Below are 27353 nucleotides of genomic sequence, written 5' to 3' on the forward strand. Positions count from 1 at the left end.
CGAACTTCATTCAAAAATTTATTCACTACTTAGACACAGTGATTTTGTTCTTTTTATCGATATTGTTCATATATTTCTCGACATCCTGGTCGGTGACCTTATGACCTGCTTTGAAGTAGCTCTTGACTCTACGTTTCTTCTTCATCATGACCCTGGAAGCCGCAAGAACTCCGCGCCTTTGGAGCGACTCGAAACGTTCACGGAGAAGGTTTTCTGGAAAAAGGGTTATTTTTAGAAAAGGGGTAATTTTACTGAAGATTGCTGTTTAATAAATCTATATAATATATATAAATCCCGTGTCACAATGTTTGTCCTCAATGAACTCCTAACAACTTAACCAATTATAATAAAATTGGCACACCATGTGCAGTTCGATCCAACTTGAGAGATAGGATAGTTTAAACATGTAGGTACCACGGGCGATGCCGGGGCGGACCGCTAGTAAACTATATAGAGAAATTATTTTAATTCAGTGGATTGGTCAGTTGGTAAGCTTTTTAATTAGGATATTTTGCTTTTTATTCTTACTAGAGACATATAATGCGTCACATAGAAGGCTGATTACCTAAGAATTGTATCTACTACATATGCTATAATGTTAAATAACTAAAACTTTTCATTAAATTATATTAATATGTTTATACTGCTGAACACTCTTACGTATAGTATCCCTAAATTTTGTTTGTACAATTACAAAAAAACTCAGGATTTTTATTAATAAATTTTATACATACATTTGTTCGAATATACGAAAGGAAACCACTATTTACCATAACCATCATTACCAAAAATTAATCGCAATACCTAAAAAAAACACATAATTGCAAAGAAAAAAAACATAAAAAATTATCTTTAGTGATAAAAAACTCACTACTAGCAGACAGCGTTCTCAAATCGCCCGACAATTCCTCCGGCGGGACAAAGTCTGGTTCCCTCTTGGGCGTCTTGTGCGCGTTAAGTGCGGGTAGTGCTGTTTCTTCTAACTCTTTCTTTTTGCACTCTTTCTTTTTCTTCTCTTCTGCGAGACGCTTCTCTTTTTTAGTAATGGACGCTTGGAGCTTGCGTAACCTGGAATAATAAATAATAACAGAGTTTAAAATTGCTTTATTTTGAAATAGTTCTGGTAGAAGGATTTTTTGTAGACAAAAATATTAAGAACTAGCTTTCCGCCCGCGGCTTCGCCCGCGTTTTCAAAGAAAAATCCGTTCCCGTAGGATTTCCGGGATAAAACCTATCCTATGTCCTTTCTCTGGTATCAAAATATCTCTATACCAAATTTCATGCAAATTGGTTCAGTAGTTAAGGCGTGATTGAGTAACAGACAGACAGACAGAGTTACTTTCGCATTTATAATATTAGTATGGATTTTTTTTTAATTTTTTTAAGAATAGCTAATAATAATTAATCACGCGGCAGGATTCGAACCAGCGACATTCGGCGATCCGTGGCAAAATACTGTATATAAAAAAATTCACTCAAGGAACATATTGCATTACTTTTTAAAGAAGAAAACTGGATTCAAACATTTACGAATATTCATTATGGTCACAACCGCGAATCGAACGTAATACAATCTGTTAAGGGGCCCTGCTCCGAAATGTATGTTTCTAAATCATGGTTTTTGGATAGAAATCATCATATTTAAAATCCTAAAAAAATATATAGCACAGATAAACGTTTGATCTAGTGACTTTTTTGGATAAAAACACAATATTAAACATTTGACTCGATCAAAAAAAAATCAGAAGTAACATCGATTTTAAAAGCATAATCAGTTTTATGAGAATTAGGGGAACGCTATGTTTATGAAAATTTGACATTTCATTTACTAATCAGGTTTTACAGGGAAGTTTTTGGATAGATTTTTAATTTAGCCCTTATTTTTTTCTATATAAAATATAATACGTAAAATGCGACTCGCGCGCACCACGTCAGTGCAGCCAGAGTCCAGCCGGACGTTATCGAGGGAGGACCTGTGCTAGTTTTGCTCCCGACCACGTTGCAGTCGCCGTTCGCGTATTAGAACCGAGCGGCGAGTAAAACGGCGAGCATGTCACGGTATAAATAAATCAGTAGTTTGATTTTGTTAGTTATCCTAGGATTATTGTTGTAAATATAAATTAACTTCTTATTCTATACTATTAAACGAACAATATTTGCATATTAATATATTTGTTTGTAAATACAGTGTGGAAATTTTCGATGGGCCCTGGGTGAAAGTACTAGAAATACTGGAGATAGCAAATTTCCTTTATTTTTAAAAAGAAATAGAACTGCATTCAAAGATTTTCAAAAATTTAGAATACACTAACTTACTTATTACATACTTATATTCAATTATTATTTTGCCTTTTTTATTTGTTTTACTTTAAATTATTATTACCAATATTTTCAGAAGAAAATAAATTAATGTATCCAGAACGAGAGTTTCATTTTAAACTTTAAATGTATGTATAAAATAGACCAAAAAATTTTTACGAGAAATTAACAATAAATTATCTTTTATATTGTTTCTATCGATTTGAATAATAAAATAAAATTTGAAAAAGGAATGTTTCTTTTCAGAAAAATTTGCTATCCCTAGTATTTCAAGTACTTTCCATTCAGGGCACATCGAAAATTTCCACACTGTATATATACAAACAAATATACAGGGTGTCCCAAAAAGTAGTGATGAACGGAAGCTGGGAGGTAGAGGACCAAGAGGGCTATCCGAATCACCCCCATGTGTGTTATGCGATTTTTCGTATTTTCGGAGTTATTACATTTTTTTCAATTTTTCATCTATCGCCGAGTACGATGAGATTTTTATTTATGGTGACGTGAATTATTGCGCTAGATGCTTGTTTTTTTTTGTGTGCTAAGCTGAAAGATAGGCCAATTCAGTATGGTAACATTTACTATCGTTAGATCTTCGAATGGAATAAAAAAAAGAATTAAATGCCAAGAAAGATAAAATTACCCAGTATGTTCATAACTTCAAGGGCCCATAAAAAAATAAAATCACATAAAAAAGGTTTTCCATTTGGCTTTTAAAAACTTGCTCTATCGATCAGGTAGCCACCATAAAAATTTCATTTTATTATTCTGAAGGCTTCAATCGAAAAATTGAAATCTAAATGTGGTAAGTGCAAAATTTTTATTAACATGATGATCATTAAAACCAATAAATAGGTGTTTAATTACCAGAATTTTTTTAAATAGCCCCGCTGTTGCTCAGTGCAAGTGCGACATCACCGTAAAAAGTTGTCTTTTAATTGTCTGAATGCTTTTTTATCATTTTTAATGGTTTCTTCTGCTACTATGAATTTCCGGGTTATTTTGTCCAAATTGGGGCATTCTCTCAAGTAGCCGAGGTCTTTTTAGTATCCCCATTGAAAAAAAATCAATGGGGTTTATTCGAGGGACCGTGGAGGCCAGGCTTTAAAGCAGGCGTCACCGGCGCATGCGCAGGCTGCAACGACCAATCCATCTTTCAGGGTATTTTTGCCCTTTAGCCTGGCCTCCACGGTCTCCGGACATAAACCCTATTGAATTTTTTCCGTGGGGATACTACAAAGACGAGAGACTGCCACAATTTGGACGAAATAACCCGGAAATTCATAGTAGCAGAAGAAACCATTAAAAATGATAAAAGAGCATTCAGACATTAAAAAGACAACTTTTTACGGTGATGTCGCACTTGCATTGAGCAACAGCGGGGCTATTTAAAAAAAATTCATTTTTAAACACCTATTTATTGGTTTTAATAATCATCATGTTAATAAAAATTTTGCACTTACCACATTTAGATTTCAATTTTTCGATTGAAGCCTTCAGAATAATAAAATGAAATTTTTAGGGTAGCTACCTGATCGATAGAGCAAGTTTTTAAAAGCCAAATGGAAAACCTTTTTTATGTGATTTTATTTTTTTATGGGCCCTTGAAGTTATGAACATACTGGGTAATTTTATCTTTCATAGCATTTAATTCTTTTTTTTATTCCATTCGAAGATCTAACGATAGTAAATGTTACCATACTGAATTGGCCTATCTTTCAGCTTAGCACACAAAAAAAAACAAGCATCTAGCGCAATAATTCACGTCACCATAAATAAAAATCTCATCGTACTCGGCGATAGATGAAAAATTGAAAAAAAATGTAATAACTCCGAAAATACGAAAAATCGCATAACACACATGGGGGTGATTCGGATAGCCCTCTAAGTCCTCTACCTCCCAGCTTCAGTATATCACTACTTTTTGGGACACCCTGTATAAATATGCAAATATTGCTCGTTTAATGGTATAGGATAAGTAGTAAATTTATATATCAACAACATTCCTACGATAGCAAATAAAATCGAACTACTGATTTATTTATACTGTGGCATAATCACCCGCCTTCATAGGTCACCGGAGTTCATGCCGCGCCGGCTCCTGCGCAACGCGGGCGCGAGCCATCTCAGTGCCTAAAATGCCTAAACTTTCAGTACAAAGGGCTCTTAAATTGTGTATTTTATTGCATGGAGTGTAAGGCCGCAGGGCCGCGCCGCCCCTGTGTGCGAAGTGTGCGGCGCACACAGGCGCCAAGACAATAGGGGCGCCGCGCCGCCACTGCCACCTAAATTATTTTTGTTACCTATATGATTGTTTTTTGTAGTGGAGTATCGACAAGTAAGTAGGTACAATAGGCGCAACATAGGCCTTGTAAACAACAAAACATCTATAAGACTATAACGCTTATTGAACAAGTCTCTCAATATATTTTAATGGTTATTATTATTCACGCTTATGGTTTCATTTTACGTTTAGGGTTTTAGTTTACATACATTCCTTACGAGCTCAACGTTAAAACGGCGGCAGTTCTTTGAACCAGAGAAAAAGTACTAGTTATTTTAAAACCGTAGAGGCGCCGAGTTTGTATGAGTATGAAATAATTGCAAAAAAATTGCCGAAAGACGACGAACCTGAATTTGAAACTTCCAGATCCAGACCCCTAAGACGTCGTAAAACTCCAAAGAGTTTTGATTATGAACACGAAGACCACACTATAAATGATCCGAAAACCTCTTTTAAAATTAATGTATTTTTTTTATAGACCAAGCGTTATCCTCCGTAGATGAAAGATTTGATTTACCTATTGAATAATCACAACGACGTGTTTAATTTTTTATTTAATTTAAGTGATGACCAAGATCAAAGTCGATTAAGAAGTACTTAGCTGTCATCGTTTACAGGAGAAACTTTCAGCAAATGATTCATTGGATATTAACGCCTAATGTCTTGTCAGCCATTTTTTCAAAAAATTAAACTAATGATGTGGTGAAAATTCTTGAATTTATATATATGTATTTAAACAATTTGACAGCTGTATGCCCTAACATTACCATAGCATTACGAATTATGCTAACTATGCCAGTTACAGTAGCAAGCGCGGAAAGGTCCTTTTCTAAATTAAAACTTATAAAAAATTAGGTACCTGCGCTCTACAATGAGTCAGGAAAGATTAACTAATTTAGCAACAATATCCATAGAGGAGGCCATACTAGACCATATAGACATACATGAAACTATTAAGGATTTCGCAAACAAAAAAGCGAGAAAAGTGGAAATATTATAATTTAAGTAATGTTTTTTTTTTTTTTTGAAGTGAAACTTCTTTATCGGGGGTGGACAAAAATTTTGTGTAACATTTTTGCGTTACGCCGCGCGCGTGACATTTTTGCGTTACGCCGTACTCGTGACATTTTTGCGTTACGCCGTACTCGTGACTATATACATTATACATGTTATATTAAAGTGATCAGCAAAATCAAAGGGTTTGTTTTAATTCTAATTCCAGTGAATTTCTAAAAAAAGTAAATAAGTAATTACATCTATTTTTCTAATACTTAGGTGTAATAATGGTATTTATTTTTCTAAGTTATTTATGATTAACCTCACTTTTTGATTGTATTTTTCAATACACTAACACGTGGGTGGAATTATGGTATCAATTTTTTCTAATACTTGAATGTTGATTGTGGTATTTATTTTTCTAAAATTGTATTTAAAGTTAACCTCAGTTTTTGATTGAATTTTTTAAAACACCAACACGTGGGCGAGATCATGTTATTTATTTTTCAAGTTAATTAAGCTTAACCTCTGTCATAATATGTATATACTATGTGCGTCATTAATTTCTGACTGTTTCGAGATTTCGACATTAGGAATTTATATTTATTACCTCTATTGTTCGAACAAAAATAAGTTACCGCCTTTAAGAACTTGCCGACAATGTAAGTACAGTATTGTTTCTTAGAAAACATTTTAGGAGTATACGATAATAAATCTATGACTCACGTTAACACGTGTTTGCTTGATTGGTGTTCAATTATGATTTTGTGAATTCAATATTTATAAGAATAAACCTCAAACTCTTTATGTCCAATCAAAATCCGCCTAAGTCGAAATCCTTTATAAGTTGAAAACTCTATATAACTCGAATTTTTTGGCGTCTCCCTTGGTCTTTTGAACTACCGCACGAGCTGAGCGAGCGAAGCGAGCGAGTCGCGGCAGTGGCCGGCGTAAATATTCAAATAGGTAGCGAGGAGCGAAGCGACGAGCATCTTAGGTTAACTTTTGAACTACCGCACGAGCCGAGCGAGCGAAGCGAGCGAGTTGCAGTAGCGGCCGGTGTAAATATTTAAATAGGTAGCGAGGAGCAAAGCGACGAGCATCTTAGGTTAACTTTTGATTTTTGAACTACCGCACGAGCCGAGCGAGCGAAGCGAGCGAGTTGCAGCAGCGGCTGGTGTAAATATTTAAATAGGTAGCAAGGAGCGAAACGACGAGCGTGTTAGACTAACGTATTTCTGTAATATTGTATACAAGCTGTGCCGCGCGGTTTCACCCGCGTGGCTATGCTCCTGTTGGTCTTAGCGTGATAATATATAGCCTATATTACTCGTGGATAATGTAGCTTTCGAATGGTGAAAGAATTTTTAAAATCGGTCCAGTAGTTTATGAGCCTATTCATTACAATCAATCAAACAAACAAACAAACAAAGATTTCCTCTTTATAATATTACTGTAGATAGTAAATTATTTTTTGAAAAATAAGGTCATAAAGAAGTTTCACTTCTTACGTGTGTACTCTAGTACACGCACACATTTTTTTTTATTCATAACAGAGCAGGCATTTGACCGCGATCCCGCCTGGTGGTAAGCGTGGATGCGGTCGATCGCAAATGATGCCTGTCCTGAAAAAGCCTATTCACTCTGGTTTTAAACAATTCCAAATTATAGTTCTCAGGGAACACAGAAGGCGGGAGGGAGTTCCACTCCTTCGCAGTTTGAATTAAAAAAGATCTTTCAAAGCGTTTAGTGCGTAATCGAGGTATATCTACTACGAACGGGTGAAAGCCGGCCGCTCTTCGCGAGGTTCTATAGTGGAATGGAGATGGCGGAATAAGATTATGCAGCTCGGATGCACACTCACCAAAGTGCAACCGGTAAAAGATAGAAAGGCAGGCTATTCTTCTACGGTGTTCTAGAGATCCAAAACTTTTGGTAATTAGTTTAGGTTCGGCTATAAGTCTTTTCGCGCGTTTTTCCATTGAATCTAGAGCTTGAAGATGGGTTTTTGCAGCGCCAGCCCATATGTGGCTGCAATATTCCACACAGGACCGCACTTGAGCATGGTACAGTCTGAGGAGTTGGTCAGGTGTGAAATATTGCTTTACTTTGGCCAGAATTCCAAGCTTTTTGGCTGCAAGTTGAGCTTTAGATTCAATGAAATGACCGTAATTAAGGTTCGATGAGACGGAGAGGCCAAGCAACTCAAGATGGTCAGATACTTCGATAGGCACGTCACGAAAAGATGGTGTTAGTTGGAGTGTGCTTTTTTTTGCTGTGAATAAACACGCTTGTGTCTTACACGCATTAAATTTCACTAGATTGGCATCACCCCAATTGGAGATTTCCATTAGAGTGTTATTTAGGCGCACAATCATGGCTTCTCTTTCAGCTTCAATCGAGTCCCTAGACGCAAGCGCATTGGAAAAGTAACTCTCCACAACTGTGCTGTCATCTGCATATCCAAATACATTGGGCCGTAGCATATCATTTATGTGGAGCAAGAACAAGGTTGTGGAGAGAACAGACCCCTGTGGAACGCCGGCATTTATATCAAATGGGTCAGATGTGCATCCATCGATAACAACTCGGATAGAACGTTCACTAAGGAAGTCAGCTATCCAAGCGCAAAGTTCGGGAGGTACTCCATAAGAGGGAAGTCTGTTCAATAGGCTAGCGTGCCAGACCCTGTCAAAGGCTTTTGAGATGTCAAGCGACACAGCAAGCGCTTCACCATAATTCTCAATGGCTTGACCCCAAAGATGTGTGGCGTGAACTAAAAGATCACCAGTCGATCTGTTCTTACGAAAACCGTACTGTCGATCACTGAGAATGTCATGGGTCTCTAAGTACGCGAGGAGCCGGTTGTTCAACAACCGCTCCATAATCTTACAGATTATGGAGGTTATCGAAATTGGTCGGTAGTTAGCTGGGTCCGCACGACTTCCTTTTTTAGGTACGGGTTGCACATTTGCCAGCTTCCAAGACTTAGGAACTTTTCCCGACTTTAAAGACAGTCGAAATAGGCGAGTCAAGACCGGCGACAATTCAGGTGCGCACGTCTTTAAGACTATAGCTGGTATCCCATCTGGTCCACTTGCCTTGTTCACGTCGAGATTACGCGTTATGTGTAGAACATCCTTTTGCCTAATGGATATATCAGGCATAACTGAACCGCAATTTGGTATGGATGGAGGTGTTTTATTCATGGAATCAAGGCGAGAGTTTTCAGCAAAGAGTTTAGCAAAGGTCTCCGCTTTTTCTTTTGCAGAATGGGCAAGTGTTCCATCGGGTTTTTGGAGTGGTGGAATTGATGGTCGAGACAAATTGGATTCAACCACTTTCGCAAGAGACCAGAATGCCTTGCTTCCAGCAGGATAAGAGGTTAATTTATGTCCAATATGGCGAATGTGGTCAAACCTTGTCTTCTTCAATGCTTTTTTGCTGAGTTTGGCAGCTTTGTTGAATGTTTTCTTTTTTTCGTGGAGGTCAGGAGCTTTGCGAATTCGAGCATCGGCCCAGGCTTGGTATGCACGCTGCTTATTTCTTTCTGCCGTTGCGCATTCAGCATTAAACCAGGGTCGAGCTTTGTCATCGATGTACACGTCAGAGAAGGGTATAAAATACTCCATTCCCTGACGAATAATATCGATGACATTATCCGCACAGCTCGATGGATCATTAGTAGAAAAACAAACCTGCCGCCAAGGATAAGCAGCGAAGAAATTTCTCATCTCGTCCCAATCAGCCAAACTGTATCTCCATACTCTCCTTTTGGCCCCGATTGTAGGGTCAGGAGGAGAGCATGTCGAAACAGATTTTATCAAACAGTGGTCAGATGTACCAAGTGGAGCGGAAACTTCTACCACATAGCGGTCCGGATCAGATGTAAGTAGTAGATCTAAGCAATTAGCTGTATGACCAACAATATCGGGCACACGGGTTGCCTCGTTGACCAACTGAGAGAGGTTATATGATGTCGCGAAGTTGAAGGCCTCTCTCCCAGCATGGTCAGTTTTCTGGAACGGGAAGAGCCACTCGCGGTGACATGCATTAAAGTCCCCCAGAAGTACGATTTCAGCATCCGGAAAGCGCAGTTGGGCCATATCAGTTGTTTCGCTCAAGTAGTCGAACAGCCTAGTTGTGTCAATATCTCCATTATGTGAACGGTAAATACTTGCATAGACAATTTTGTCACATTTTGTCTGCACCAAGATCCAGAGAACTGAAAATTTTGGGTCTTCAAGATAACGGAGTCGTTGCGCACAGATGTCATCGCGTATATATACACAGGTTCCTGCTTTAGGTTCAAACTTATGTTCCAGTAGATAACCAGGATACCCAAGGTATGACACATCCATAGGACATCTGATTTGCGTCTCCGTGAGGAAAAGCAAGTGAGGCTTTTCTGTCTCAAGGTGGTGATGGACCGGTAAGAGATTTGAGTGTAATCCTCGAATGTTAGAGAGGTGCACATTAAGCGAGAGGAAGTGCTGCCGCTGTGTACACTTTTTTCCTTTTTGACCTTTTTTCATATTTTAATAGAGTGAGTTGAGAATAGGCAGGAATAATTAGAAGTTGGACGAGGCCTAGTGTCAAGAACTACGCTCGTACACCAGGTACGACACTGATGGTAGCTTAGCCTGGAGACCGCGGGGACGCCCGAAACCCCCTGGATATTGTCAACGGGTCCTCTCATCCGGTCGCCAACCGGCACGTTGAGGCCAACCCAGGATTATGCGCAGGCGGCGGGGCAGCCTTTCACGGGTGGCTAACCCGCTAATTGGGCCCCCTACAACCTGCGGTCGGCCAGCGGAGAACCGTTTCTTCGGATCCCAATCCAATCCAATGTTTGTATAATTTGTAGGTATTCTTGCAAATGTAAGACTCTTGTTGTTTTTTTAAAACATAACATAGGTATAGGTAATAGTCATATTAGTATTATTATTCTTAGAAAAAAGTCAGCTTCTTTGTTATTCATATATAAATAAAATAAAATAACAGTAATTGGCAAGCAGAAGCGAACGGGATTTACCTATTTAGTATCCTAATTCCTAAATGTTCCACAGTTTTGTACACTTAGATATTAATGATAATATTATCTAAGTACTGTAAAACTGGAGAACATTTATTTCAGTCAAAATTAACAATTAAAAATATTCCTTCAAAAATTAAATTCGTTTTTTATGATGATTCGTAAAAAAGAGGCGCTTCATAGGTTTCGCACACAGGCGCTGCCGGGGGTCGGCGCGGCCCTGTGTAAGAGTCAATTACATGGATGAAATCTCTTTAGCTTGGTAAATGAAAGTAAATCTATGCCTTAATCTAGAGAAACTGAAGATAATCTAGAGATACTGAGAAAATAAGGTGTTTTTTGAAAATTCCAGCCTGTATACAGTGTGGAAATTTTCGATGGGCCCTGGAGGGAAAGTACTTTAAATACTAAAGAATTTTGATGAAAGGAAACATTCCTTTATTTTTAAAAAGAAATAGAATTGCATTCAAAGATTTCCAAAAATTCCTTTGATCGGGAATCAAACTGACTAAAAATGAAAAAAAATTAAATTTGTTTCGAGTTCTTTACTCACTTGTAAAGATCCGTGATCTTCTTCTTATCGATCTTCTCCCGTTTCCTCCTCTCTTTTTCCTCGATCATCTCTCTCTGCCTCCTCCTGGCTTTATGATCTTTCTTCTTGTTCTGTACGGGCGGGTTGATAGCTCTATATTCACCATCGCTGTCTGAATGTTCGTCTGTCTGTGGCTTGTGAGGTTGTGGTAGACCTACGCTCATTTCTTCTATCCATTGATTCTGGAAATAATTAAAACGAAAATATAAAATTGGGAGGGTAGATTATTGTATATAGACTTTTACCTACTTATATGATTATAATATAAACATAAACTTTTTTGAATTACATTTACTTATTTTAATAAATTTATAAATGTTATGCAATGTTGGAAAATAAAGAACAATGTAAGAAATTACCATTACCATACAAGTAGATAGATAAGAATAAACTAGATACATTATTTTTACAAAAATTCCACTATCGTTATCAAATGCGAAAATAACTGTTTGTTGGTCTGTCTGTCTGTCTATTTTTCGCGCCTCAACCACTGAACCGATTTGGATGAAATTTGGTACACAGATGTTGCTGACAGCTAGAGACTTTAGAAAAAACATAGGATAGGTTTTATCCAGTAAATCCTACAGGAACAGGAACCATGCGGATTTTTCTTAGACTACACGAGCGTGTTTAAATAAAAATAGCAGTTCTGCAAATAACTATTAAGTAAATAATGTACATACATGTTTAGACTGTGGTGTAATCTTTCTGAACATCTTATTGGTAACACGTAAAAGATGAGCTTCCTTTTTCATCATTTTCTCCTCATGCTGCACAACTTGCTGCAGTAAATCTTGGTGTTCCTGAGATTTAAGAATAATTTATTAACTTTGTTTGTAAAGAAAAGTTGTCAAATCATTGTAAAAAACATCAATATTTTTTTATTTCAAAATACACAATTTCTTTCAAAAATTAAAACATAAATAGCAGCGACTTTTACAATGACTACATCACTACATAGTATAAAACAAAGTCGTTTTCTCTGTCTCTATGTCCCTTTGTATGCTTAAATCTTTAAAACTACGCATCGGATTTTGATGCGGTTTTTTTAAATAGATAGAATGATTCAAGAGGAAGGTTTTAATATATAATTTAATTGGTTTTAGACAAAGCGGGCGAAGCCGCGGGCGATAAGCTAGTAGAGAATATACAAACGCATAATCACATAGACATTCTGTACATGTATCTGTATCTGTTTTTATAATAATATTGAAAAACAAACCTGGAATGACGGGTTATAACTGACGCCCGGGTGCGGGGGCTCCACAGCAACTCTCGTCACTACCGTCTTCGGCAGCGGGGGCTTCGCCCTAAAGCGCTGCGTTGTGTGAACATTGTGCAATTGGGCCTCTGGTGATATGAACTCTTCACAAAGAGAAGCTGGTATGCCTTTTGCTTCTACTGTAAAATAAATATAAATAAATAAATAAATATTAAAGGACAATATTACACAAATCAACCTAGTCCCACAGTAAGGTCGTATCGTCGTCTAGTACCCACAACACAAGCCTTAATTGGCTTGTGTTGTGGGTACTAGACGACGATAAATATAACATTTTATAAATAAATATATAGATAATACCCAGACCCAAGAACAAATGATCAAGTCCATCACTCAAATATTTGCCCTGACCGGGGATCAAACCCGGGACCATCGGCTCAATAGGCAGTTACTTTACCACTGCGCCAACTTAAAAAAAACATGCTTAAATCATGAAATTATTGTATTGTCACTGATCCTTGATCATAGTACAAAATTGGAATTAAATCTGAATGTTTAAAGTGTGTTAAAATCGATTACATACACACATTACATTATATGTAAGCGACATAATAAACATACAAATGAAGCTGATAAAATGGTGTTAAAAATAGATGTAATCCTAGAAGATATAAATCGGAAGTTTACACGGAAAAGCTACTGATAAGCAACTCTTCATGGTGACAATAATGTCTTATCACTACATAGTATAAACGGATTTTGATGCGGTTTTTTTTTAATAGATAGAATGATTCAAGAGGAAGGTTTTAGTATATAATTTATTTATTATGTTTTAGACAAAGCGGGCGAAGCCGCGGGCGGAAAGCTAGTTAAATCTAAACATATAATAAATCTATAGAAGGGTCAATTCTGTACATTGAAACTATTGAAAAAAATAAATAGCAGGGGGTGTTACTGGATCGATACCAAACCCAAATATGTGATTAAATTTTTTTTTATAAGATGTCATTGTCAGAGTTACTCAAAATGGAGAAATAAACAATCCACGCGAAGACCGACATCCACGCGGAGGGAGTCGCGGGCGGAAGCTAGTCTTTAATATAAAAATGAATTGCAAAATGTGTTTATTAGTGTAAGCGCGTAACTTGAAAATGGCTGAACTGATTTTGTTAATTATTTTTTTATAATATTCCTAGAAGTACGAGGATGGTTCTTAAGATAAAACGTAAATATGTACCACAGGCGAAGCAGGGCAAACAGCTAGTATAATAATCATTTACTTACAATCCGAAGTACTCCACAAGTTCTTATCAAACGTTTGTCTGATAGTTTTAGCCTTCCTCTTCTTTTCCCTCGCAGTCCTAATGTTTTTCTTTGTCAGTTCAATTTGTTTCTGCAACACTCCCTTTTGAATTTTCCTGTTTGTTGTTAGTTTAGATAAATCTGACGGCTTAGATCCTGTCGCTTTAACAGTATTCCTTTTCTTGTTAGGATCCTCTACCTAAAACAATGATTAAAATGGCATTCGTTTATCATCTCTAAATATAAAAATGAATCCCTGTTTCCCTTGGTCACAGCATCACGCGTGAACGACTGGACCAATTTTGATCATTCTTATTTAGATGTGTTTGTTATTGTGAGAAGAAAGATCTAATGAAAGAAAATCTTAAAGAAATTGCGCCATAATATAAAAGAAAAATGAAATAACATAACGGCCATGTAAACTTCACGGGTTTGACAATTTGCTCGAAGACAGGACAAAGTCTGTTGGGTCAGCTAGTTCAATTATAAAGAAAATAGTTTCAATTATATAATCCATACAAACTGTACCTGTATATCCATAAATAAGCCGCCTAATAAAATAACAATATTGCTGCTTCTTATATTCATAAAAAAATGTATAATATCATACAATAAAATCTGACAAATAATGTTAATTTTAATTATTACCTTAGAAGATGGGAGTAGTATTTGAAAACATTTTGGAGTTTCATTCAATTTAGCTCTCTTTTGCTCCTTGGCAGATAATGGTTTAACATCTGGTTTCTCCTCCTCCTTTCCTTCGCCGACGGTATCCAGCATAAATATCTCTTCATCTTTTTTTGTATCAAAACGCCTAAAATTGTAAACGTAGAATAATCAGTAATTCGTTAAATAATCAATTTATTTCATTTCATTTCATTTCAAGCGTTGAATATCAGTAAATTTGATAGAATCATGTGATGGGTGGAGGAATTTAATACTATAATATAGGTAATAATTATCTTTAAAAAAATAAACGTAACAAAATCACAACATAACCTTACCCCAATCTTTCTTCCAATCTCTGATCCTCTAAGAAATCTTCTACATCGCGGATATCACTATGTTTACGCCACGCTGCTTTATTCTTTTTTGATACACGCTTCTTTTTCTTCTCAACAATCATTTTTAATAAATTTTATTAAAAATCACATGGACAACACACTGCACGGTTGACTCAATGAAGGAAATTGTCATCTGTCAGTGTCAATGTCGATTGTCGGTCAAGAAATATATAGATAACTAGCGGTCCGCCCCGGCTTCGCCCGTGGTACATATGAAAAATAGATGTTGGCCGATTCTCAGACTTACCCGATATGCACAGAAAATTTCATGAGAATCGGTCCACCCGTTTCGGAGGAGTATGCAGACTAACATTGTGACACGATAATTTTATAGTCCGGGATACATCGCCCATTTTTGCAAGTGATTACTATCAAGCTAATTTTTCGTGAGTAGCTTTATTTTGATGAGATGCCCAATAATTTCATGTACGAAACTCTCGATTGTGGTAGCTTACAGAGGTAACAAGGATAAAAAATTTTGATTTGACGGTTCTCAAATATTTATTACGCAATTTGTAGGACAATATGTCTGTTGAATAGGCATGACGAAAGATTTTCAAAACCTCTTCCATAATGTGTGTATACGTTTATTAAACAAGAAAAACCCTATATTTCGCTAAAATACTTAAATTTAACGAAGATAAAAGCCATTTTTCAAAAAATATTTATTAACTGTGCTAAAACAGCTCACAGGTGTCATGGCGTAGGCGTGACGTCACTCTTACGTAAATACGTAATTATCTGTATGCATAGCGAAGTAAAATTAAACAAATATTTAATTATAAAGTGTTATAGAATCTAATTTCAAAGTTTATAAGTGGTGTGCAGTATTGCAATGTGAATCTACATAAAAAAAAATACAAAGTGAGAAAATAATATGAAATGATTGTATAAATTTGACGCGGAGAAACCCGAACCACATATTCGTGAATTCGCAATTATATTTCTGTTCTGAGTCGATAAAGCATACGTGAAAAAATAGAAAATAAATAAAAATGCGTATTCTCAGCATATTCATAACAACAAAATACACCTGTCGCGAAGTTGTTGTGAGTTGTTTACGTAGACGTGACGTCACGCGTGTTTCAGTCAAAATGGCCGACTGCAGAATTTCAATGTTTTATTTTATTGATAATCTCATTAATCTTAATGTTTTTAATATTTCTAAGTCACTATTTTTAATTTATATATTATACATTTTCCCTTAAAAACACTAATTCGAACATTTATGGATACTGTCGTCATGCCTATTATATAAGTATTAAATAAGTGAAAATAAAAAAATCAGCTGGTTAGTAATCATTTATGATGACTTCGTTATCGATACACATTGGAAAGGGGGACTCTTTGATCAAACCATAGATTTTGTAGGACAAATATTTTTTCGAATAATTTAGACAATTATCTTGAGATTGAACAAAAAAAAAACATTCAGTTAGTAATTAATATTTGAGAACCATCAAATCAAAATATTTTATCCTTGTTTCCTCTGGTAGCTACCACAATCGAGAGTTTCGTACATGAAATTATTGGGCATCTCATCAAAATAAAGCTACTCACGAAAAATTAGCTTGATAGTAATCACTTGCAAAAATGGGCGATGTATCCCGGACTATTATATATACCTAAGATTAATCTGGGGAAGACAACTGTCAAAGTGGCGCTGTATACGATTGTTCCAAAGTATCTGTCAAATTGTATAGCATCATATAGAATTTCTTCACAAATATCATCAAAATGACTAAATGTTGTGTAATTGGGTGTAAAAACGTTGGCATTCACAAATTCCCAATAAATCCTACTATAAGAAGAAAGTGGATAGCTGCCGTAAGGATTAAAAACTTTGAGCCTAAAAAAACGACGAGGTTATGTCGAGATCATTTTCATGAAAATGACTATCAATCATTAAGTGTGACTACAGGTGAGTGTTATAAACGTTAGTTCTTTCATTTAAGATAGCCTCTGTAAACCTAAATTGTTATTAATTATTATTACCTACATAATGTCAAAAAAAACATAATTGTTCATCTTGTTTTTAGGTTTGCCTTGTGCACACAAGTTTTTAAAGAAAGACGCAGTACCGAGTCTCTTTTCATGGAACAAAAAAAAAATATCAGCCAGTGCTTGTGCAAGAGACGAAAGACATGCAAAAAGAAACCTTCAAAAGGATCTTTTTCAACAGCAATCAAGTGAACATCCATCTACTTCAAGTGAGTGATTTTGAGCCTTAACTGGAGTTCCTGTAAATATTCTTTTTGGTCTGTGGAACGTTTGGAGTTGCTGCGTTTGTGACTCTGTTATTAATATTATTTTATCTTTGCGCATATGCAGTATAGCAAATAATACCACACCAACATGTTTGCAGTGTGCTTCAGTACCTGCTCCGGCAGGACATTCACAATGACATTCCTCAATACCACCCTGGTCATCTATCTTGATGTCAACTTGATAAGAAAGTTTTTTCATTGTCTTCTGGACAAATCCTTTTATATAGAAGTATCCACCGACAAATGCAGATCTTATCAATAAGAGGAATCTGGCTTCATATAATTTCTCTGACGCATCGTTTTTTTTGTTGAATCTGCAAAATTACAGAAAATTTTAGTATTATTGTAAAATAGCAACAATCATCACAATAAATTAAAACCATTAATTATAGATTTACCTTTCAAAATAATCTATAATATAAAAATGAATCCCAAAATGTGTTGGTAAGCGCATAACTTGAGAACGGCTGAACCGATTTCGATAATTCTTTTTTTATTATATTCCTTGAAGTACGAGGATGGTTCTTATGTAGAGAAAACGTAAATATGTACCACGGGCGAAGCCGGGGCGGACCGCTAGTATCTAATAAATTGTCTTTCAATTGGTGGTAACAAAGAGTTACTATTTATGTCATGGCAGAGGCGGCTCGCCCTAAGGAGCGCTACAATCATACTCCTTAATTTCATTATTGATATTAATTATTACTATTTAAAATCAATCGTAATCGTAAAAAACTACTGTCAATACTAATTAATATATCCATCATTCCATCATCCCATACACCTGTATAATACTGTATTATGTAACGCGCGAAGCGGAGCGCTCACGATTGCGCTCCAATGAAAAAAGATTTAGTACATTTCCTAATACGATATCCAATAGGAGTGAAAGAGAAAGTTTGCCAGAGCCCTGCACGTGAAACAAATATTTTCTATGGAAAAGTAGCAAAATTCGGAGCGCCGCTCCCGCAAACGTTGCCGGTTCGTTTTACCGCCCGGGCGCCCGTACACAGGACAGCGATTGCGCGCGACGTTGCTACTCCTATATAAACAAACACTCGAGTCAACTTCAATGCACGCGCGCGAATGCAAATTCGGGAATTTTCTAATTAAAATCATAAGATACGTGTTGAAATAGTCTGTAGTTATCAGTATTACTTGTGAGTGTTAAAATGAACCATTATAATGTGGCGTCCATTAAAAAGTGTGTTAAAACATTACAAATTCGGCTTGAATTGAAAGCTAAGGGACCGCCACGGCCTGAACTTGACCTTACGCAAAAATGTACGACAAAAACGAAAACATATACCTACGCGTGTGTTTAAATCCGAACAATATTATGTGAAAACTGTGTGGTTGTGATGAAAGCAACAACAGACATTCGTAAAGCTAGTGCTTTACGAATGTCTTGTCGCTTTAAGTTATAGATATTTTTGCACACCAAAAAGAAAGACGTATGTATTTCCTTTATAAGTAATTTTTTTGATAAATTGTACTGCTTTACACCATGTATTTTCAGTGATTTAGTTTCAAGTGAACACCCATAAAATTTTGTCACGAGCCACCTCTGTGTCATGGTACATCTCCAGTGGTGGAAGTACATTAGAGGGTTCCATTGCATTTGGAGAGAGTTGTGGTGTATTAAAGTTAAAGTTTTTGTCATACATCTCCAACCTGGAAAAAAAACTATTAAACATCACTCTATAGCCCTGAAAGTTAAAAAAGCCATAAGCCATAGCCTTAGTATGTATAAATATAATCCTGAATTACTTTAGCCTCAATAATTCTAACTTAAATACTTAAGATTAGTTACACAACTGTATTCTTTGCTACCATAGAAAAATGAGGAAAAACATAATAAATTTACAAACTATTGAATAATAAGTTACTCAGTTATGATATTAATTGTTCAAACATTGTAAGAGAATTGATTTCAAAGGTCCAAGTTGGCCTAGACATATGCAAAAACAAACATACAGAATTTTCTGTAGGAGTCCTACCTTTCCACTAAATCAGCTTTTCTTCCTTTTACAGAGGCCCCTCTTCTCTTTAACTCAGCTTTGAGTTCAAGCACGCTCCAAGTAGCATACAGTTTCGCATCCATGTTGTCGAATAATCGACAGTAGTCTCATCAGAATGTGTTTTTTTTTTGCTTTGTTTACACGCTTCAAAATTGTCAAAATGACGCCATTAAGAACAACCGTACGCAGCGCCATCTGAGGACTGAGATTAGTTTTATCTTGCCATCCTCATTAAGTTCATGGATTGAATCTGATTCAATCACATTGAATCAAAAAATAAATATTTTATGATATTTTACACATATCAATATTGTATTATAATTAATGAGTGTTTAAATAGGCAACTAACACAACGCTCGATCTTTTGTGTTAAAACGGCATACTATCGAAAGCGAAAAAGAATTTAAATTTAACAGAAAAAGTTCTAAATGAGACAAATAGACTACAAGCCCGCATAGGACAAAAATATGGGTCAAATGAACCACCAGGGGACATATCTAGAACGATAGCAGAGCAAAAAATAATAAGATTCATCACTATGCCGTCACTTGTAAGCTGTCCAACTGAGTGCAGATGAGAATTGAAAAGTACAGGTAGACTCGGTAAATTTTGGTCATATATTTTTGTACGGCATTCTTAACCATCGATAGATCCATTAAAAATAATAAGAAACCGCTCAGTGCCGTACAAAAATGTGGGTCCACCAAGTCGGAATTTTTATTTAATTTCCGAGAGTTACCGGGGGTAAATTTGGTCATTTGACCATGTACGGCATCTGTGTCATACTATTGCTATACTGCTTTTAATCCATTATTCCGCAACGCCGTACAAAAATCATGGGGACAAGGGGAAAAAATCGAGAGATGCAATCCCCTCTCTTTCCCCACTCCAGGGGGTCATTTGACTAAGTACGGCTTCGGTTCCAAAACATTATCTAGCACTCAAAAGTACTATTAAAAGCAATGCCGTCAAAAAATAATTGTTCTTTTAAATGTATACCAATGATCATCTTAATTTCATCGAATTCTTGATATAAAGAGCTGTAAGGTCATTTGACCCTGTACGAGAACTTTTTTTTTAACATGATATTGTAAAATTCAATTATTGTATAGTATTGCCGTTCAAAAGAAACCGTTCTAAAAAAAGTTATAGAGAAATGCAAAACCAGAAATTTTGTTAAAGTTTAAACATCGTAGATTAATGAAATATAATAGTTTTCTACACTTTATCCGTTGTTTTAAATAGTATTTACATAGATAAATTAGGAAAAAACGATGCCGTACATTTTTGTGCAGACCACATCTTTTAGGCTGATGAAAGCGACGAAAGCTACAATTTTAAGAGTGCTTTATGGCCATTTGATACAGTACGGCATTAACATATTTTTACCCAACTACGGCAAAGCAAAAGGAGGGTTATGGTTGTTTACAGGTCATGTATGTATGTTCATCTATTCCCTCGTAACTTCTAAACTACTTATCAGAATTCGACAAATGACATATCATTAGAGGCGTCTGAATTGTTCACTGGATAACCAACGACCAGCTAGCTAAAGGCTATATGGGGTTTCACAAAATCTAATGTGGCGCCCTCTAGCGGACAAAACATACAGAGTAAAAAAATAAAGTTAAGATAAATATGCAGTGTTTGGTATCATTTGAAAGCGCTTTACTTGTACATTTTGAATATGTATATATTACTAGCATTTGCTTGTGACTTTACCTGTATTCATGGACTGATTGCATATAATTCACATCTTTTCGTTCATAGCTTTTTTATTAGTTCATCAATTTAACGGAGTCCATTCCACCTGACTCCGACTTTCCAAGGTGATAATTAACCACCTCGAGCTTCTTAATATTAATGTATATATATATTTTATTATAAAAATATAAAGCAAATATTTCGTTATATGGATTTTTTTCTTTTTCAGATTTTTCCCCTTTGAACCAACGAAAATGTACGGCACATGAAAAAATATTATCTATGCATAAAATACTTTAAAAATAAATTTATTTCGTGTTGTGTCAAATGACCCCCTGGAGTGGGGAAAGAGAGGGGATTACAACTCTCGATTTTTTCCCCTTGTCCCCATGATTTTTGTACGGCGTTGCGGAATAATGGATTAAAAGCAGTATAGCAATAGTATGACACAGATGCCGTACATGGTCAAATGACCAAATTTACCCCCGGTAACTCTCGGAAATTAAATAAAAATTCCGACTTGGTGGACCCACATTTTTGTACGGCACTGAGCGGTTTCTTATTATTTTTAATGGATCTATCGATGGTTAAGAATGCCGTACAAAAATATATGACCAAAATTTACCGAGTCTACCTGTACTTTTCAATTCTCATCTGCACTCAGTTGGACAGCTTACAAGTGACGGCATAGTGATGAATCTTATTATTTTTTGCTCTGCTATCGTTCTAGATATGTCCCATGGTGGTTCATTTGACCCATATTTTTGTCCTATGCGGGCTTGTAGTCTAAAACTTTTTTGCATTGCTGTTCATGGTCTCGTTATTCAGTAATCATATTATACAGTATGCAGTTAAAGTGTTGTTAAAGATGAGTTCATATCCTGTACTAACTGAATTCTTCTTCTTTTATTACTAACTAGCAATGCCCTGCGGTTTCACCCGCATAGATAGCGATATCGTGACAGTGAAAAGTCTACTATAGGTCGGATCTATAGGTTTAATTTTTAATCACATGAAAATCACCTTCACCCCGTCCCGCACTACGCCTGCTCATTGTATTAAACAGTATACTTACCTACTATTTTCTGTAGATTGACACTTATAATAATAATAGTTTAATAAAACTAAAAAAACACGCTTTTTATAGAAAACCGAACTAAAAAATAGAAAATTTTATCAAATTAGTGTATTGTCATCGGTCCTCAATAAATCTACAAAGTTTGAACGAAATCTGGCCGTTTAAAGTGGGTCAAAATCGCGCCCAAAGAAGTCGGTTACAAACATACAAACATACAGGTGAAGCTAATATAAAGCGTGTAAAAATTCGTTATATCTTTTGAATGGAATATCCAATTTTTTTAATTTAAAAAGTATTTTGCTGGTATTGAAACAGTCTATAATAAAACATCATTTAATGGGATAAGGATTAATATATGTGTATGGATAACATGGTTTGATTACTGTCGGCACTTCTATTTACTTTGAAAACGTAAAAAATAACTACTGACGATGGACATATGGTATCGCGGACTTTCTTGTAGATATTGATCCATTCTATAATACCGTACAACATTTTTTTGTTCTATCTTCAATAGATTCCGCAGCGCACGCCATGGCAGAAGTTTTATTGAGGAATTTTTGACACCTTGGGTTACATTATTGCATTTTTGGTAAGGATCTCTAATTTTTTTGAAAATGCTATATAGCCTATGTTGCTCAGTAAAGATGCAGCTTTCTAATGGTGAAAGAATTTTCGAAATCGGTCCAGTAGTTTATGCGTGAAAACCATACATACATACATACTTACATACATAATTACAAACCTTTCCTCTTTATAATATTAGTATAGATTACCATAGCCCATGTACACTAGCTTGTGACATAGGTAAATACTTAGGGTAAGTATTATACTTAGTTATAGATGGTTATAGAAAACATCGAACACGCAATTTTTTTTTTTGTGAAATGAATGAAATCCGTCGTACAACATCAATTAGTCTAAAGAAGACGGCTAATTACAAACATACAGGTGAACAAAAAGCTTATAAATAAAATAAAATAACAGTTTCCTCAATAAAATGACAAAGAAAATGTCTACAGGAATCGAACCTGTAACCGTGCTTACGGAACATCAGTTTCATAAAGTTGGTCACAAGTTGATCAACACAGCACGTGACGTTATTGCACTACTTACTTACAATTACTTAGAACCGTAACGTGTAGACTAAGAGATGGGGATTTTTATTAATACTGTAATTAAAGAATGTTTTAAAGTAAACGTAACGTAGTACGTACGTAAGTGATATGCAAAAGAAATAATATAAGGATTATATCGCTGAACTCACCTAAAAACTTCTGTTAAATAGAATGAGTTAACCGTTAAGATTTAAATTGAACATGAAATATGAAGAATATATTTCACTAGAAACTAAACAATAAACGTGTAAGTATTGTTTTTATTTGGATTTGGAAACTGTACATACTGTACCTGCATACTATAAATACATTTTATTATAAAACCTTTCCCGTGACCCGGAAGTTACCACTTTACATGGTAGTATTATTTCCAGTGTGTATAGAAGCAAAATATATATAATATTATAACCGTTAATTTATAAACAATTTATCATATTCGACAGCTCTTAGACTACAAATTTGGTCCGTAACTTATCCGTTATAGAATAAAGTGTAAGATTGAATTAATATTGAAAAAAGTAGTTTTTTTAGTTTGAAAGTAATTGGTGACCGATTTGTAGCACACAGTATTCAATTTAAAAGGAACTAGCCGTGCACTGCGGTGGAAAAATAATTTTTATATAGGTATATATATTATTCTTATCTATATCACAGCAAAATTTCATGCAAATCCGTCTAGTAGTTTTTTCATGAAAGAGTACCATACATATCTATCCGCGATTATAATATTAGTAGTAGAGTTAGTAGAATTAATAGGATATACCTACATTATTTCCGCAGAAGAATTCGACACAATACCCGCGGCTCCTTCCCCGGGGCCTGTTGGCATTTTATGCAAGATTTCCCCACTTAGGATATAGGTACATTATGTACAGGAACGTAACTTTTGATTAATTTTGGGTTATAAATGCACGAGTATACAAAGGTATGTTTTGACCCAGTTTTAAACCCACGGCCACGGTCCTCTCAAACAAGCATACTAACCACTGCACCCACTGTGCGAAATACAATCAAATAAAAGTATAAAAATAGAAATAAAATTTTACTCAAAGAGCAGGCCAAGGTAATATTCACGATTTCAAACACATTCTTTAGTTTTTATATGCTCAAACAAAACCATATTTCAAACTTGCCTTGATGGATTTTTACTTTTTGTAATATAGCTTCTGCCTGCGACTCCACTCGCGGTCATGTTACTTTTAAGACTCGAGACAAATACAATAGATAAAAATTATAATATGGTAATCTGTATAAGTCGCGTATCTGTGTGTCTGTTTGCATTGTTGTTTCTGAAAGAAGAAGGATCAGATTAATTCGTAGTTCAAACAAAATTAAAATCTTGTTTGTTGCTGTGTTTCTATATTTGATGGAAAGAAAACGTCTCCAGGAAATCCAGTTATGGAATTGAAGTCTACTAAGAGAAGCGAATCATTATTTTACTTAGATAAATATAAATATCATCACGCCCACGCAACTTCGTCTGCTCCACAGGTATGCTCTCAAGCGCATATTTTTTTCTCCTTTTACGTCATTTTTCATCGATTCCTAAATGAAGCTCGTCAGGTTTTAGTAGGTATCTATAGATAAGTATAGATGAGTTCAGATTATAATCTTCTTGATATAATATAATTTAATGTAGACTATAGTATAGCAAAACGCATAGCGGGTCCAAACTGGATACAAATAGCGCAATCCAGAGAAAACTGGCTACTTTTGGAGGAGGCCTTTACCCGCAGAGGGGTTCCTACAGAATAATAAAACATAATACTACGTAAAACGTGCATATAAAACCTGGAACTATCAACCTATTTAAATTTTATTTGTGTTATTAAAACTCTTGATACATTACTATAAAAAACAACTAATTCTGTAAGTGTGTATTTTCTGAAGGAAATAAAAGGCTTTTTTATTTTATTTTATTAATGTAGACTATCAATTACTTACACTTTATATAAATATGTATATAAGCAATTGATCGGGAAATAATAATTTGTAATAAAGCGTGGTTTCGCGTGAGCACGCAATAATTGTATTTATTGAATTATGTATGATAATGAGAGTGTTTTTTTCATGCATCAATAATTGTTTCGTATGAAGGTACACTTCAAACAATTTTACTAATTACATAACTTTAAATTTTTTAAAGCTCTGTGGAAAAAAAATAGAATCGAGTTGTGAGATTCCCGCGTTTTTTTGACACATGGACACTATTATTACCACTATTACTACAATTTCAAACATTGCTGTCTATAATTGATACAATAATATTAAGTAAATTTTATCATCATCTACAGATATCCTATTAGGTATTAGGTAGATAGTTATTAAAAAATATTTTTATTAGAAAATATTAAATATTGATAGTTATCTAAATGTCCAGAATATATTTTATTGAATTATTTAGATAGAAGTAAAGGAAAACCATTTTTTTAAACGTTTAACTTCCGTTAGCTTCTAGCGTTAGCTTCTATTAAGTATCCTGTGCCAATAAATGTAAATGTAAAAAGTTAATGTTAAAAAATGCTATGACCATTCAAACGTGATTTTATAAAAAAGTCTAATTGAATAAATAAGTGGTTGATAAGATGGTTGAGTTTGAGTTGAAATACATCAAAAGTCAAAACCAGCATCCATACTTAATAGGTATGTATTATAAATGCGAAAGTAACTCTGTCTGTCTGTCTGTTACTCAATCACGCCTTAACTACAATGAACCAATTTGCATGAAATTTTGTATAGAGATATTTTGATATCCGAGAAAGGACATAGGCTACTTTATACCCCGGGAAATAGGATAGGTTTTATCCCGGAAATCCCGCGGGAACGGGAACTATGCGGGTTTTTCTTTGACTGCGCGGGCGAAGCTGCGGGTGGAAAGCTAGTATGATATATTTTTTTAATGCCGATTGAACAGAGACTGCAGGTTTCTTCTTTAAGTATGATATATCTGTCTGTATACCTGAAATCGGTGTCTATCTTTCAAAGAAAGCATTTATTTCTGTATTATTCACTTTTTTAATTAGTTAGGTAGGTTGGTAGGTACTCTTCACATTTTTATACGCGTTCGGTCAATGGACTTTCCTTATCGAATGGACCAGATTAACAAAAGAATTAAAGTATTTCTTAATAATTATAAAACGTTATTTAACGCAATTTCAAACAAAAATATTATATAAAAGATATTGACAATGCCCAAGAATGGTTTTTGTGCAAAAATCACGATTTTACGACCAAATTGAATAAAGTCTAGAATGTATTGTTTAATTTTCTAACTTTCAGATCCGCTTCATAGGTTTTAGGCTGAAAATTAACAAGTTAGTTTTTAAAGAAAAAAGGCTTCTTTCTCTTGCAATGATTGAATAAGGAATTGGAGATGTTATGCAGTTTGGTTGCATAAATTAAGTGCAGTCACAAATGCAGACTGATGAAAACTTATCATTATAAAGAACAGAAAAAACGAGTCCCATATTTTACGAACTATCGTCGAAAAATAAAATTTGTTTTCAACGGGTCATGGATGGAGTACCTAATTTTACATCTTTTTATTTTTCGTGTCTCGCACACTGTTAGGTTTTAATTTTTATGTAAAATAAAAATATTACGATAAACTATTTCTATATAATCAAAACTACATATTTCTAGTCAATATTGCTAATTATCTTGGTTGTACCTAAATTACGTAATCATTTTTTCTTGATAAAAGCACCGAACCCCTATATACCTAATATAACAATAAGGATTTCAAAGAAAGTTCCTTAATTTGAAATTTTATAGAAATTAACTTTCTAACATAATTTGAATTAGCTATCTGTCTGTATAATAGCTTATTTCAGTTTTTTATTTAATATAAATCTTTCAATCAAACGATAACGAAACTAATAATGATATAATAATATTTGCATCATACGATCACAATTAATTTTAACATAAAATCAATAAATCAAGAGTTAACGGATATGCATATAGAGCTGATAATACCACTCCAAAAATTGTTTTCTTAATAATTTATGTCGCACAATATGGAGCTAATATGTATATATACTATATAATTTAAAAGAGAAACTGTGTATGTTAGTTACACAGTTTTTCACTAAATTATATTTTATAAAGGTTTTTCCCGCAAAGCTCAGGAAAATAGATTCTTTTTTATTTTTGTATCCGGAAAATGAAAATTTAAGTTGTCATATCTAAGATATCGATTTGTAAAAATAAAAAGGAAAACTCACGTTACATTCAAAAATCTTCAATCACGAGCAAAGACAAACAATACATCAAATCGTGCTACCACAGACAACGAATTAATTCGTGATACCGATTCCCCCCTCAATAGATCCGCGCTCGTCTAGCTTTC

The 27353-nt window shown here is 34.9% G+C and overlaps 1 protein-coding gene and 1 long non-coding RNA gene across 3 annotated transcripts; both read right to left on the reverse strand.

The window, feature by feature from the left end:
* Window positions 1-5: 5 nt before the first annotated feature.
* Window positions 6-14927, reverse strand: LOC149899861 (ribosome biogenesis factor Nop53). The gene is made up of 8 exons (XM_090113901.1): window positions 14755-14927; window positions 14399-14564; window positions 13733-13949; window positions 12449-12627; window positions 11910-12029; window positions 11188-11408; window positions 872-1068; window positions 6-213 (listed from the first exon to the last, which is right to left on the reverse strand). Exons 1-8 carry the CDS (start codon window positions 14874-14876, stop codon window positions 26-28), a joined length of 1410 nt encoding a protein of 469 aa, XP_089970027.1. The 5' UTR covers window positions 14877-14927; the 3' UTR covers window positions 6-25.
* Window positions 14928-18540: 3613 nt separating this feature from the next.
* LOC149899862 (uncharacterized) lies at window positions 18541-27338 on the reverse strand. 2 transcript variants are annotated; one of them, XR_016457873.1, is made up of 3 exons: window positions 27229-27338; window positions 19082-19304; window positions 18541-18755 (listed from the first exon to the last, which is right to left on the reverse strand). It is a non-coding gene; the product is annotated as an uncharacterized LOC149899862 (long non-coding RNA). The 2 variants fall into 2 exon arrangements; XR_016457874.1 differs by having other exon boundaries at window positions 18541-18767.
* Window positions 27339-27353: the final 15 nt, after the last annotated feature.

This window comes from Colias eurytheme, chromosome 20 (assembly GCF_061535395.1).
Source record: "Colias eurytheme isolate Ceu_HAF_F1 chromosome 20, ilColEury1 Martin Lab GWU primary, whole genome shotgun sequence".
Classification (NCBI taxonomy): domain Eukaryota; kingdom Metazoa; phylum Arthropoda; class Insecta; order Lepidoptera; family Pieridae; genus Colias; species Colias eurytheme.